At 45.9% G+C, this 16267-nt stretch overlaps 1 protein-coding gene across 1 annotated transcript in view; it reads left to right on the forward strand.

Moving 5' to 3' along the window:
• Window positions 1–6893: 6893 nt before the first annotated feature.
• Window positions 6894–16267, forward strand: part of LOC309558588 (uncharacterized protein) — a gene marked incomplete at its 3' end in the record, with an annotated part of 57126 nt that continues 47752 nt past the window's right edge. The window contains exons 1-6 of the mRNA XM_082261666.1: window positions 6894–7041; window positions 12093–12216; window positions 12297–12390; window positions 12535–12685; window positions 13440–13605; window positions 15879–16004. Of these exons, the coding sequence (XP_082117792.1) occupies window positions 6900–7041; window positions 12093–12216; window positions 12297–12390; window positions 12535–12685; window positions 13440–13605; window positions 15879–16004 (803 nt within the window). The 5' untranslated portion in view covers window positions 6894–6899. The remainder of the gene's footprint in view (window positions 7042–12092; window positions 12217–12296; window positions 12391–12534; window positions 12686–13439; window positions 13606–15878; window positions 16005–16267) is intronic.

Genomic DNA, 16267 nt, shown 5'->3' on the forward strand with positions numbered 1-16267 from the left:
ATGCACTGGACTGCATCAAAAATGCTTCAAGAAGGCACTGGAACAGACGTCCTTATTTAAGGTTAAGAAAAAAGAGGGGAAAAAATGCGCTGGATTGCATCAAAAACGCACTGGAACGCATAAAAAATATGCATGCAGAAATGCATTCGGACTGCGTTTCTATGGTGTGAACTGCCCCTTAAACACATTAAAAATGCACTGGAACGCACCTAAACGCACAAAAAACGCATGTCCTTATTAGGGCCAGTTCACACCATAGAAAACGCAGTCCGGAAGCTGTCCATATGCTTTTCTGCATGTGCGTTTTTGACGCATTTTTAATTTGTTCCAGTGTGTTTTTCATGCAGTCCAGTGCATTCCCCCCCCTGTTTTTTTGTTAACCTAAAATAAGGACACGTAGGTTCCATTGCGTTTTTGGTGCGTTTAGGGGCAGTCCAGTGAATTTTTGATGCATTTTACGGCAATCCAGTACAGTCCAGTGCAGGAAAAATGTTCTACTTTTTTTTTTCTGGAACGAACTGGAACTGCAAGCACTGGGCACTGGTGTGAACTATGCCGCTGGAAACAGTATAACCCACTATCCATGCGTTTTTGATGCAGAAAAAAAAAACGCACTGGACTGCATGTGGTGTGAACTGGCCCTAATGTTAAGAAAAAGAGGAGGGGGAAATGCAATTGGACTGCATCAATAATGCATTAAAACCTGCATGCACAGAAAGCATCTGGAATGCATCCAGATTGTATTTCTATGATGAGAACTGGCCCGAGGCGCGGTTCATACTGGGGCGACAAGTCATGCTCCATTCAGTGCAATAGAACCATTCTAATCAAAGCGATTCAAGTCGCCCTGAAGTCACTCTGGACGGGGCGGCTTTAGAGTCGGGCGACTTCAAAGCCGCCCCAGTGTGAGCCAAACCTTAACTACTTCCCGACCGCCCGCTGCAGTTTTACTGCGACAGGCAGCTCCTCCTGCGCGAACTGATGTAGACCTACGTCGGTAGCGCGCCTGCAGCTAGGGGTCGAGCGTGCACCGCCGGCGGCACCGTCCGGCCCCCACTCGGCTGCAGAAACTCCGATGCACGGGACAGGTGGCTCCGATTGCTGCCTGACACACGCGATCGCTCCCCGCTGAGAGAGAAGGACGGGCCGCTGTTGTAAACACAGCCAACCGTTCTTCTCTCTGGAATGATCACAGAGCACCTGAGATCCTTCTATATAGGATCACATGTCTCTATGGTCATTTCACAAGCCACGCCCCACAGTTAGAAACACCCTCTAGGCTCACATTTAACCCCTGGATCACCCACAGTGGTAACCCCTTCCCTGCCAGTGTCATTATTACAGTAACAGTGCATATTTTTAGCACTTATTACTGTAGTAATGTCACTGGAACCCCCAAAAGTGTCAAAAATGTCAGTTAGGGGTCCGATCTGTCCGCCGCAATGTCGCAGTCCCGCTAAAAATCGCAGATCGCCGCCATTACTAGTAAAACGAAAAAAAAATGACAAATCTTTTGCGTAGATTGTAGATGCAATAACTTTTACGCAAACCAATCAAAATACGCTTATTGCGATCTTTTGTTTACCAAACATATGTAGCAGAAAACAAATTGGCCTAAAATGTTAAAAAATTTTGATTTTTAAATTTTTTTTGGGAATGATATATAGCAGAATGCGAAAAATATTGTTTATTTTTTTCAAAATTGTCGCTTTTTTTTTTTTTTTATAGCGCAAAAAAAAAAAAAAAATCACACAGGTGATCAAATACCACCAAAAGAAAGCTCTGTTTATGGGGAAAAAAGGACATCAATTTTATTTGGGTACATCGTCACATGACCGTGCAATTGTCCATTAAAGTAACGCAGTGCTGAATCGCAAAATAGGGCCTGGTTAGGAAGGGGGAAAATCCTTCCGGTCCAGAAGTGGTTAATAATAATAATAATAATGAAAGACTACCCCTGTCGTTTCTATGGCAACCGCAAGTACACAGACGAGATCTGACACATCCTCATAGCACGTATATTATTTTCAGAGAGAGGCTGACGGAAATACGTCAGAGCCGGTGTAGCAGTAAAATCTGTACCCTTGTGCTTTCTGCGCATGCGCACTTTCAGGCGCTTGCAATCAACAGATAGAATAGCGGGAGGGGCCGAACTTGGTTCGAAGAGTCTGGGTCGGCGCATGCGTAGAAGGCCCAAAGAGGGTGCAGAGATTACTGTTACACCGGGAGGCGGGAGCGCGCGAACTTTTAGTTGGTATCCCTGAAAAGAAGGGCGAGGTGAGAACCAGGGGGATCTATGTGGGCTGGGATTTGTAGTTCCTCATTGTGTGGTCTTTATGGACTGACTCTTGTAGTTCCTTTATATCTGATGTTTATAAGTTGTTTCTATCCTGGGACTTGTAGTTCTTCCATTTCTAGCTGTTATTTCCTCAATTCTTCCTTAAAGAAGGAATAGGTACCTCTGCTCCAACCGTCCAAAAGGGCCCTTCTTCTGGGTGCAGGCCTTCATCTGCCATGGCGATGAAATCCCTACCATGCATGCATGTTTATAGGATGGGATGTGTATTTCCTGTAATATCTGATGTTTATAAGGCTGGGAATACCTAACTCTGCCCAACCATCCAATGCCCCTGAGGGTAACCTTGCAGACATCTTCTTCTGGGTGCCGCTCTTCTTCCGCCTTGGTTGGCTTGCAATGACATCACTACCATGCATGCATGTTTATAGGTTGGTATTATCCTGCCATGTACTTCCTCCATATTTGATGTTTAGAAGCTGCTACTATCCAGGAATTCTTCCCTCTGCTTCAATCGTCCGATGCCCCTGAGGTCACCTTGCAGACATCATCTTTTGGGTCAGGAGCGGCCGGTCCATAAACAGCGGTGCTCCCCTAGTTTGCATGCGGGGTGTCGGACTTATAAATTTGTTTTGTTTTTTTTTCAAGCCACATGATTGGAGCCTGAGAAAAAGGTTGGGCTCGGGGCACAGAACCCAACTATTTGTGATCGTAGCAAATCAGTATTTGCTATTGTCTTCCGGCTTCTCAGCCAATCAGGACAGGAGGCTGATCAGGTTGGCAAAGAGGAGAAGCCGAGGCGCCGCGACCGTGGAGGGGTGAGTGTGTACCGGGGGGGGGGGGGTGTTTGTTTTGCCCCCCCCAAAAAAAAAGTTTATCACCAGCCACCACTGTTTTGGGTGCTGCTTTTCATCCACCTTGGTTGGCCAGCTTGTGATGACCTCACTGCCATGCATGCTAGGGAGTCACTAATCCTGGTGTATTGACACCATGCTGGAAACGTCAACTGAACTGCACAGACTACAGAAGATTGTGAGAAGATGGGTCCGTTTATTTTATTGCAGAGGAGACATTACATGCCGCGTCTATAGACGCACACAGCCCGGATTATGAGCAAGCCTGCAGGTGTGTTCCCCCCCCCCCCCCCCAATAGGAAGCATCTTTGTACAGAGACACACAGAAGAGGAGGAGCCTAGGGCTCCAGTGGGGGAGCTCAGAAGAGGATGTTCAAGGCCACTCTGTGCAACACGATTGCACAAAGCAGGTAAGTATACACTGTTTTGATTAAAGTGACTGTAAGGGCTCTTTCACACGGGCGATCCGATCAGATCCGCCTGTCAGTTTTTTAGGCGGATCTGATCGGATCCTCCATCCAGCTCTATGGGGCAGCAAAAATGTCCTCCACTGACACCTCCACTGACACCCGCTGCCATCCGTATCCGATCCGTCCGTGAAATCCGGACGGACGGATACTAAAGTGATACTAAAGTCTTTTTTTTTTTTTTCTTCTTTTCTCGGGATGCTCCCCTGGCCCCTCTCTCCTTGCTATGGGGGCACCTGAGCTGAGCCACTGCTCTGTGTGTCCATTTAGACACAGGGCTGCAGTTCGGCCCTGCCCCCTCTCTCCTGATTGGCTAACTGACTTTGTTTGACAGCAGCGGGAGGTCTCAGCCAATCAGAACGGCCGAGGCACTTGTGTGCATCACTGGATAGAGATTTTTTTTTTCTTAATGTATAGAATGCATTAAGATAAAAAAACCTTCTGGCTTTAGAACCACTTTTAAAGGCTCTCTTAGGGCTCTTTCACACAGGCGGTCCGATCAGATCCGTCTGTCAGTTTTTTAGGCGGATCTGATCGGATCCTCCATGCATCCCTATGGGGCAGCGGATGTCAGCGGAGACGTGTCCGCTGCCATCCGCATCCGATCCTGTCTGTGAAATCCGGACGGATGGAAACCCTATTTTCCCTCCGTCCTGGGGATCGGATGAGAGCGGACAGGCGGCTGTGCTCCTTTCCAGGCTCCTACTAGTCCACCTCCAGCCTCCTACTACCACCACTATGAGAGACTGTCTGTCACGGTATAATCTGATCGAGTCCACACTGACACTGACTGACTGTCACTGAGTAATTGATGTTACCACATTAACCCTGACCTGCCCAGTGCCCTGTATCTGCAATTAAAATTTACAAGGCTGCCTGCATGCTTCCTGATTTCCATTCCCAGCATCCTTCCCAATCCCTACAGTGTCACTAACATTAACCCTATGGTACAAGGCTGCAGTGTGCACTGAATCCCATTCCCTACAGTAACATTTAGGGAGAGAGAGAGACATGAGAGGACGAGAGAGAGAGGACGAGAGAGAGAGAGAGAGAGAGGACGAGAGAGAGAGAGAGAGGACGAGAGAGAGAGAGAGAGAGAGGACGAGAGAGAGAGAGAGAGAGAGAGGACGAGAGAGAGAGAGGACGAGAGAGAGAGAGGACGAGAGAGAGAGAGGACGAGAGAGAGAGAGAGAGAGAGGACGAGAGAGAGAGAGAGAGAGAGAGGACGAGAGAGAGAGAGAGAGAGAGAGGACGAGAGAGAGAGAGAGAGAGAGAGAGAGAGAGGACGAGAGAGGACGAGAGAGAGAGAGAGAGGACGAGAGAGAGAGAGAGTGAGAGGACGAGAGAGAGAGAGTGAGAGGACAAGAGAGAGAGAGAGAGAGACACGAGAGGACAAGAGAGAGGACAAAAAATTGGCAAAATAAATGGAAAAAATGCGAAACACCGCGTTCGGCCTTCGGCCAAACATTTTATTATTATTCGGCTTCGGCCAAGAATTTCATTTTGGTGCATCCCTAATATATATATATTAAGGGACGGAGGCAACCTATATTGCCTTAGCTACCTAGAGATCAAACCCCCCCAACCATTGAAAAACCATGAGCCTTTAGAACCACACTAACTTTTACACCCATGATCACCAATGTGTGGGACTGGGGGGGGGTTGCCTTTCACTGTCATGATCACTGTTGTGGGAAGGGGCGGTTACATTTAGCTGAACTGACAAATAATGTGGATGGAAGGGTTAATGGTACTGGCACCAATGCTGGGGTTTTTATTGCATCTGCTGACGCCAATGTTGGGTTTATTATTGTGTCCATTGACACCAACCTTAGGGGTTGTTAATGCATCCATTGACACTAATGTTTTAGGTTATTATTGCGTCTGCTGACACCAATGTTAGGGGTTGTTATAGGGGGGGCAGTTGCTGCATCTGCTGACACCTATGTTGGGGGGGCAGTTGTTGACACCTATGTTGTGGGGGGTGGGGGGCATTGTTGGGTCTGCTGATGCCTATGTTGGGGGGTTGTTGCGCCCGGTGACAACCTATGTTGGGGGGGCGGGCTGTTGCGTCTGCTGACGCCTATGTTGGAGGGGGGGGGGGCGGTTGTAGCACCCGCTGACACATATGTTGGGGGGGTGCACTTGTTGCGCCCGCTGACACCTATGCTGGCGGGGGCACGGCTGTTGTCCCCGCTGACACCTATGTTGGGGAGGGGCAGTTGTTGCGTTTGCAGACACCTATGTTGGGGGGGCGTGGTTGTTGCATTTGCTGACACCTATGTTGGGGGGTGCGGTTGTTGCATTTGCTGACACCTATGTTGGGGGGTGCGGTTGTTGCATTTGCTGACACCTATGTTGGGGGGTGCGGTTGTTGCATTTGCTGACACCTATGTTGGGGGGTGCGGTTGTTGCATTTGCTGACACCTATGTTGGGGGGTGCGGTTGTTGCATTTGCTGACACCTATGTTGGGGGGTGCGGTTGTTGCATTTGCTGACACCTATGTTGGGGGGTGCGGTTGTTGCATTTGCTGACACCTATGTTGGGGGGAGGCGGTTGTTGCATTTGCTGACACCTATGTTGGGGGGAGGCGGTTGTTGCATTTGCTGACCCCTATGTTGGGGGGCAGTTGTTGCGTTTTGCTGACACCTATGTTGGGGGGGTGCGGTTGTTGCATTTCCTGACACCTATGTTGGGGGGGGCGCGCGGTTGTTGCATTTGCTGACACCTATGGGGGGGGGGGGTGCGGTTGTTGCATTTGCTGACACCTATGTTGGGGGGGGCGCGGTTGTTGCATTTGCTGACACCTATGTTGGGGGGGGGGGCGTGATTGTTGCATTTGCTGACACCTATGTTGGGGGGGCGCGGTTGTTGCGCTTGCTGACACCTATGTTGGGGGGAGGCGGTTGTTGCGCTTGCTGACACTCTGGCTTTTGTACTCCAACTTCTTTAGTATGCATTGCGATACGATGCCAAAAAAAATGCAACATGGCTGACGTTTTTGGGTGTTGAGTTGCAAAAATGTGCTGGACTGTATTTGGAAGCTCTCTATAATTTTCAAGTTTTCACCAATTTTCAATTCATGTGTTTCTCATAAAACCTGGACAGTACACGAGTTTGACAGAAACCAACAGAGGTCTGGTTGGGTATCAGAAGTGCAGAGCTAACTTTTGTGTGACACCTATTGACGTGTACATTGTATTACCAATCTGTGTGCCTCTAGCAGTCAGGTTTGTATTTATTAGCACTTGCTTTGTTTTTTGCTGTTAGGAACCATCAGAATGAGGACGGGTGAAGGAAGTTGTGGGGAGGGAACATCTTTAGAAGCAACCCTTCCAGAAGAGAGCATCATTGTAATTAGTGATGATGAGAGTGAAGTGTCAGCACTTGGCAACTCTGTCCTGCTAATTGAAGAAACTGCTGGTAAGTAATAACATTCATTTATTCATTTTATATCCCTTTATATGCTTTTCAGAATGTAGGGTTTTTTTTTTTTTTTTGGGGGGGGAGGGAGGTAAAGACCATCAATTGTTATCAAACGGTTATGGGTAAAGTTCTGTTTCAAGGCTAACCCTGTCAGCAGAGCAGAAAGTGATGTGTGTGTGGGGGAATGGAAAAGTAAGAGATATGGGGAATCTCGCATCATCCTGCCAAAAGGTGTGATAGACACAGCTAGAGGAGAGGGAGGTAAAAATGAGTGTCTCAGACATGTATGAAAGCAGTAGGAATACATTTACAGTGTTCTAAAAGCATGTACTACAGCTGGCTGGAAAAGGGTAGCCACTACAAAAGCAGTTAGAGAGAGGAGTATGAGACAGGAAAAAAAATGATCCTATAACACTTTGCATGCTTCTCAAGGTACCTGTACTTCAATGCACTTAAGGCCCGTACACACGTAGCGATTGTCGGCCGTAAATATTCGGCCAACGTCCGATCGGCCGATTGTAGGCTTGTTAGTATGATGCTTCCGACAACCGACTGCGACTTTTCGGCCGAACAGAATCTGGTGTGCAGGCATTAAAATTTTTGTTGTCCAACACCAGAACGGCCGATTGTTCGCCAGTCAGTACAGAATTCGGCTGACAAACAGCAGATGAGCAAGACTGGGCATGCTCAGAGAAGAAAAAACACACGGAAAGTTAACCATCACATGACATCACTTCTGCAGTCGGCTGTTGTTGGCCGACAAAATTCGTGTGCAGTCTTTAGCACTTTTCAACCGACAGGACAGCACCGGACAAAAGACGGCCGATCGTTCGGCCAGCATTCGGTACGTGTGTACGGGGCTTTACTCTAAACTGTCCCCTGCAACCACACCAGAGATCACATGTTTAACTGCTTTAAAACATGTCAGATGGGACCAGTGGCACTCTGGGAGGACAGTATGTCCCTCCCACTCTTATCTGCTTGTGCATGCCGATTTAAATTGACACTGTACCATGTGATCGCTGTGACTAATCACAGCAGTCAAAGGTAAACACAGGCTGTGTGTTGCAGCCTTTGGTTTTCCTCCTCCTCACACAGCACATGTGAGAGGAAGGAGCGTGGCCTGTTCCAGATCTAAATTTTTCAGTGCTTTACTGTCCTTTTTTACTGTTAACAAAACACAGAGTGAAGCTCTACAGAGCCCTGATTGCAGCCACACCAGTGCAACATCAGCATCTGGCCTGGTGTCCCCAGTGCACCATTACTTAATCACCATCAAACCAGTACTGTCACCGGAGCCAGCAAAATCCTAAACGCCATGTCCAAAGAAATGTACACAAATGAGGGGGGGCCTTCCAAATTTTGAGCATGACAGATGAGTAGCAGGGAACTCCCTTTCAGATTCTGAATAGGAACCTGTATAGAGCAGAGGAGGAAATGGTCCCAACAAAAAGAATGAGGCGATCTGAAAAAACGGCAAGCGACCACCAGCAGTGCAGTACATCCTGGTGAAGTGGCGAGCACCAGCAGTGCAATACACCCAGATAAAAGGCCAAGCACAAGTAGCGGGGTGCCACAATGGATTAGGGCCCATACTAAATGTACCAGAGGTGGGACATTCAAATCCAGGATTGCTTCCCTCTAATTCAGTAGCACCTATCATCCCTCCATTTACAGTGCAGCCAGGCCCTGATAGAAACCAAAAACTTTAACACCCATTAATTTAAAATGTGTTTTTTACCCATGATTTATTCATACAAGTTGTGTACTGATGCAATCTTTATGCCCAGCAGTATATTTCCTTTCTTCCATCCACCCAGACCTCTCGGTGGAAATCTACGGAGGGCTTGGTCCTGTCAAAAACCTGATTGCATACACAACTACCATCTGTTCATGGGAGGTATAGATTATAATGACCAAATGAATGTGCTACCTAGCCACCAGAGGATGTATGTATTGATGCACAAAAGTATCTATATACCTGTTCCAATTGCCCGTGTACACCTCCTATGTCTTCTATTGTGAGTCCACAGAAAGACCTGGCTCCTATGTAAAGTATCAAGAAGAGACACCCCCCTAATAAGTACCTAAATACACTTATCCTGATTCAGTGTGCAGGCTGTATGAGAAACCTTTCCCTATTATTTATTATACCTCCTTGCTAACCCTGGCCTGTTTATGGACTATGTTCCTGCTTTCTGCCTGGACCAATTCTTTGCCTGTGTGCTGACCATGTCTCTGCCTGGCACCGGTACTGTCCTATTTGCACATCCCACTGGCTAAATTCTGCGAGACACCAGTTTCCCTCATCCTTTGCAGACAACTTCACTGTTGCTCAACCACAGGTGCTCTATTGTTTACCCCATTGTTCAGCCTCCTGTACTTCTTGACCAGTGAACATAGCATTGTGCTTTGGGGCCAGCAGTAGCTTAGGTCTGCTTGGCTTTTAGGAACAGGGACTTCTGTAGGTGAAGCTACACTAGGCTATATTCATTGATCACGTGTACACAGGCAGCCGTTACAGTACACTTAGGGGTGATTAAATACCAGCAAAAGAAGGCTCTATCTGTCTCCAATAGAAAAAATAATAATAATTTGGGTAAGAGGGGGTTAAAAGTCTAAAAGTAGGTAAGGGGAATATCTGAATCTGGGACCAACCTAGAATAGTCGGGTGAATTGGAAAGGGATAGAGGCATCAATGGACATCACAGAGATCACAATGTCTCAGGGTGTAGACAGATTGGTATCCATATACCCACACAAAGCGCATAAGAAAGGTTCCTTTCATGAGAGTGGGAGAGTTTTGATCCTGATTAAGGAAGCCCTGCCTGTTGAAACCTGAGAGATGGCTGCATGGTGAGAATAGTGTCCTATTGGCGTACAGGAAGAAGGTCCAAGGTGTCAGTCCTTGCGTGAAGTGGGTCAGTAAATGTCCTATAGATAAAATGGCAGAGGCAGTGTTCAAAGTTAAAACATTTAAAAACGAATTTCACCCAAATGGGTATGATTGCTATAACTGCTGCAGAAAGAATCATATTGGCTCCCGGATCCTGGTGCAGTCAAACAGAAGCACCTGATATCTAGTGACACTGAGTGCGGGTTATCAAATGAGAGATTCAGAGGCAGACCAAAGGCATGCAGGATGCTCTGACAAAATCCAAGGAACAGAGGCACTAAAGCTCGCTGTCCAGGCGTTATGTGGTGAGGATCTGTGCTGAATGTGAGGGTTGTGGAGGGAGTTCTGCAACAAAGATTGCGGTACCTCTAGAAATTGGAAAGGAGCCTTCAGTTGTGTCAGAGTGCAGATAAGCAGGTGAAGTGGATAATCCTATATGTAAGAAGCCCCAGATTGTACCAGCAGCTCCAGTAGGGGTCATAGTAGTCTTCTCATCTGCAGGATCCAGTGGGAGAGATTTAGAGAGGGAGACTTCAACCAAGTCAAACGTGCGCTTTCCCTTTGACCACAAATGGTGAATGATCTCCTCCTTAATCATACAATAATGGACTGTGTAAAGCAGTGGTCCTCAGGGCCCACTAACAGGCCAGATTTTAAGTATTACCTTGGGAGATGCAGACTAGAATACTGCAATCACTGAGCAGCAAATGAGATCACCTGGGATGTATTTGTTATCTTGCAAATCTGGCCTGTTAGTGGGCCCTGTAGGCCAGGGTTGAGGACCACTGGTGTAAAGGACATCACTGGGACCTGCTACATTGGCTCTGGTGAAGGGACCTACCTGATGCCCCCTATTCAGCTCCAGTTCTGAAGTAGGTGGTTAATCCAGGTATGTGTTTATAATTGCTGTAACTGTTGTAACCAGATCAGTTCTGGCTGTAGCCTCCGAGATCCCCCATAACTTCTACGGTTTTCTAGGTAGTCTAGATACACTTGCATCTGAACCTGCTTTTTGGCGCTATCCATTTGTAATTTCTTGAGTGTGGTCACTTTCTGTTTCGGGGAAGAAAAGTTAGAGTCGTGTGGACACATGGGTGGCATGTGTTTTGCAGCTCTGGACGTATGTTTGTTTGATTGAGACTACCATAAAAGCTGATCTATCTGAGCTGTGAAAAGAGCCAATTCCTCTCTTAATAGCAGAGATTGCAGAATATGGGAGATCTGTGCTGACGGTGTGGTAGTGTGAAGAGCCTTATCTGGTCGGGGAAACTAACATCCCTAGAGCCGCTGGGGAGTCCACTGCCAGCTGCAGAATGTGTCTGTGGGGTGTATTCGGAAAGCTCAAAGAACTGATGTAATAGAGGAGAGTCCTGCTTCTAACTTGGAAGAGCCTATACTTGTGTTGGCAGCCATGTTGGGAGCAGAAATGAGGTCTGCTAAAGCATGTGGCATTTTGATTGGTGAGAAAGATGGCCAAAGCCGATTTCCCCCCCCCCTTTTCCGTCTTGATGTGTTTCCATTAGGCATGGAATCGGTAGTTGAGTTGATGATTAGTATTGGTTAGTTAAGAGCTTGAATAGCAGCCTGGCACAGCAGAGCTCACAGTTTGTGTATCCTCACGCCACCATAGCCAAGCCATGTTCCCCTCATATGACTTTCAGGTGTGTTGAACAGTAAGCAAAATGTGACTGGCTTTGGGTAATTTTAACGTTTATTTCTGGCCACAAAAAAAATAATTTCTTGCTGTTTCCCACTCCACCCACTTTTTTATGGAATTATTAGCGTTTAAAGGAAAATAAATGAGAGCCCAATTTTCTTACCGGAAATCAAGGTCACACAACAGGCCTGGTCTGGTCCCGAGTCTTTTGGTCTCTTCTTGTTTTCAGTGCCCACATAATGTCCTGGTGATGTGGATGCTGCCCATCAGCGGACTCATAGCAGTCCCTTCTATTGAGACAGCAGCATCAGGTAACCTCTGACACTGAAGCACAAGAGTTAGGCTCAAAAAAAAAGTTACACAAAAAAGAGGCAAATGTAAGTAATTCCTGTGCTGTTAGAAGACTTCAGATTCTTGCAAGCCCAGTTATGACTGGTTCGTTTTTTTTTTTTTTTCTTTTTTATATATATATATATATTGTTTGAAATATTTCAGAAAGGTTCATTACACCAGAGAAGAGGAAGTTGGAAGTGCTGGATGATGAACTTGCTATAACCTATAGTAAAAAACCTAATGTGATGCCACACGCCAGATACGACTGCACATTGCATCCCTTCACGTAAGGCACACATAGTGTAAATGTTGTGCCAGGAGTGTATAGTGGGCTGTAGTTATGACATGGCTGTCTGTGCTCTTTAGGCGTGTGGAGCAGGAGACTGATGTCCCGTTGGAGCAGAATGCCAGCTTCTGTGGAGAATGTTATTGCTACCTGTGTGACAAGCCTGCTTCAGAGGTAAAAAACAACTTTTCTAAAAGAAACCATGCCAAACCAGTGACAGATTAGTACCTTGTTCAAATCAATATCTTGCACCTTTGCTGCTTATATGTAACCGCTTTTTTTTTTTTTTAATGTCCGTTTGCCTGTGTTTTCTTTTAGTGTTCCTCATGGATATGTCCCTCCGACTGCCATTGTAATGCCCACAACAAGAGCATATACTGGAAGGAGCGTCGAGACCATGCTTTAGCTGGGATCCTCACCATGTTCAAGCTGGATCTCACAGAGATCGATGCTGAGCTTAGGGAAGGAGGTGCTTATGTCTTCCAATACCTTTTTTGTTTTTTTACCCAAATTCTATTTTTTTTATTTATTAGTCATATAAAACAAAGCCTATCGGGCATAAATACTACAATATAGTACAAAACAAAGAAACACACAAAAACCAACCAGGGCACTCAATGAATCATCAAAGGATAAAATGGAAAGAGCTTCTAACAGGACTATAGTATTCCCTTTCTAAAGTGGTTGTGGATCTATCCTAATAGTATTGTTGAGGTAACGTAGTAGACGATTCTAACCAAATGTCCCATACCTTAGAAAATTTTTGGGGGGCAGCCTCTAGATGCATACATCAGTAATTTTAAGGGCACTGAAATGGTAGCTGTGGAGGATATCCACTGCGATACCTCCTCCCAAAAGTACCGTATGACAGGACAATCCTGAAAAAAAAAACATGTATAATAGTGGCCGGATCCTCTGGGCAGTGCCAGCATCTAGAGGAATGTTCAGGGCAAATCCTGTGTAGCCTTTCAGTAGTGAAAAATAATGAAGAATCTTGAATTGGATCAAACGATCTCGTGTAGAGACCAACATGGGATAATCCCATACATCCTCCTAGTCCTCAGCATTCAACTCCGGTACCTCCCTAAATCAGCAAGTCAGCAGTTTATCCAGGCCATTGTGAACAGATGGCATTTCATCTGTATTGTTTGCTGGAAGTTCAGTGTTATATTTCTCTAATCTTCATCCTAGTAGTAACCACAATGTCTGTCTGTTTGCTGTAGGGAACCAGCTGGAAAACTTCCAATTGGAGCTCTCACCAGTGCAGCAAAAGTACAGGGAGGGTACGCTCATGATGCTGGACAGTAAGTGTTTATGTGCATGCCACCATGCCAAGAAGCCCAAGTGTAACTCGTGCATCATGGCCCACAAACCAATGCGTGTGCACAGGTAAAAAAATAAAATCTACTTTTTGTTTGTTTATAGTCCATCTTTTGACTTTCTATATTCACAGGAGGCTCTGGCGGCAGCACGAGCCATTGGCTCCTTCTGCTTTAGATCGACTTCTGTGAGAAAGGGGCGGGGCTGAGCCTTGCTGTGTGTGTTTATGGGCACACGCAGCCCGCCTCAGGAGCATGTTTGCACAAGTGCCCCCAGAGCAAGCCAATTAGGGTGCTTCATCATAGCAGCCTTCATTCACAATGCATGGCTTTAGAAAGCAGCTCTCAGCATGAGTAAGGACCACCTAGCCCTTGCAGTTGTATGGTACTAGCCTGAAGAATTTGGAAAAGTTGAGTATATAAGAAAATAGCATACAAAAACATGCTAGGGGACCTTAGGGGGAAAATGTTACATTTGCAGTCCACTTACTTTGAGACCCCATTCAGACTGGGGCGACACGACTTGGTGGGGCGACCTGTGAAGTCGCGGTGTACAGCGTGCACCGCGACCTCGGCGCGACTTGCACGGACTTCATATAATTGAAGTCAATGCAAGTTGCCTCCAGGTCGCCCCAAAGTAGTACAGGACCCTTTTTCTAAGTCGGAGCGACTTGTGTCGCTCCTATTAGAACGGGTCCTGTACTATTTAATGGCGAGCGACTGACCGCGACTTGTCAGGCGACCAAGTCGCCTGAGAAGTCGCGCTAGTGTGAATGGACCCTAAAGGTATATCTTTTTTTTTTTTTTTTTTTAGTCCTGTATTTCATTAACATCAGACGCCCAGTTGTGGGCAGATCTGCTATGCCAACTGCATCAAAGTGTTCTTCAATATACCAAATGCATTTATCCATAGTGCATCTTATTTTATTGATCTTCTTTATGCACATTTCTCCTTTCCCCTATGTCAAATGCCCAATCTTGGGTCTACCAACCATTTAAAAAAATGTGTATCGGCTGCAGTACTATCCCCGCTCATAAAGGGGACCCTTGATGCTACTCACATTATTGCCTTTTTCAGCTTGTGTAAATTGAGTGTGTGTTTTTTGGTTTTGTGTTCCTTCACTTATAAATAGGTTTCACACCCAAGAGTTCCCACCCCAGAGGCCCATTCACACTTATGTGACTGGTCATATGACTTTGGACATTAAAGTCGCATGACAAGTTGTACCTTATGTTTTCCAATAATAACCATTCATATATGTGCGACAAATAGTCCTAGCGACTTCAAAGTAGTTCATGTTCTACTTTGGTCTGACTTTCATGCAACTTGAGGGCCATAGACTTCAATGTTAACCCTCAAAAATTGCATGAAAGTCGTACCTAAATGTTTTACTTGCAACAGTGGGTCTAACTGTGCAGGGGGACAAGAAATCACCTCCAAGTTGTTCCAAAGTCGTGCTACTTTGGAGTCGTACAAGTGTAAATAGAAGTTGCCAAACTGGAGGCCCTACAATCTCCTACAAATAACCAGCTATGTAGTCTTCTACTTCAATGTTCTACTAATGCCCCAAAAATTCAGCATCCATCGCCTCTCATCCATATCCTTCAATTAAAAAAAAATCAGAGGTCCCTGATGCATGTACTGTTTTTGGAAGATGACGTTTTTGTACTAATCAGTCATCTGCATTGTGCGCTCCTGCGCTTATGTACAAGAACGCCAGCAGGGAGAAATTATAATATACAGTGGATTGATATGGCAGAACATACGTTTCCAGAGTTTAGTAAACTCGATTAGACTTGATAACACTTGTACACTGTTGACGTGTCTATGTATTTTCCTGATTAATCAAATCAGTTTGGAAATATGACACTGGCTCCGCTTTGTGCTGTCATTGGGGTAATACACCTAGGCCGTCCATAGACAATGCAAATTTCTTTCCTGCAATCATGGGTTGCAGGAAAGAAATTTGCAGTATTTCATCAATACAGACAGTGTTGACAAAATAATCCCTCCTACCGAGAAATTGTATTCTCCTGGCGGGGGAAGCCGTCCCCACTGAGAGAACCCAGTGATTATTGCTAGTGGCTATAGCAGCTGCTAGCATTAATTACAAGTGAATCCGGCAGGCTGGTTGTACCCAAGTTGATCAGTCCTTCAGCCTCCCCATACATTGTTCGAATCTCGGGCGGTTCCTGCTGAGCTGGTCTAGATTCGAACCATCTATGGCTGGCCTTAGTATATGGCAACTTGATTTTCAAACAGCCATATTTGTTTTATAATAATGTTTGTATTATGACTAATTTAAAAAGATGGGCCTAATTTTTCTAAACCTTACCACACAGTTACTTGCCAGTATACAAGCTGGTGACTGATTTCTTGAACAAAGCGGAAAATGAACACCCAAGGACTGCTGCAGTGATGTTACTCGGTGCTGCCAGAGAGATTCTTTTGGAGAAGATTTTGATGAAGTAAGTCTGTGAAACTGTTTATTACTCGGGTATTATGGGTTGATTTGCTTAAGAGGAATTCTGTGGCTGTCATTCTTTGGGTGAGCATCTCATGTAGTTGTAATAGGCACAGCAGCACAAACATTACTGGCAAAAAATAAATATCTGGAAAGCCATGGCAGAGAGAGCAGAAAAAAGCACCAGTATTAAAGGAATATTTCTTTATGACCCAGTGACAGGCTATCATGGTCTCTGCCCACGAATATTCAAATTGACTGTGCCTT

The sequence above is a fragment of the Pelophylax lessonae genome (assembly GCF_965119305.1).
Source record: "Pelophylax lessonae genome assembly, chromosome: 6".
Classification (NCBI taxonomy): Eukaryota; Metazoa; Chordata; class Amphibia; order Anura; family Ranidae; genus Pelophylax; species Pelophylax lessonae.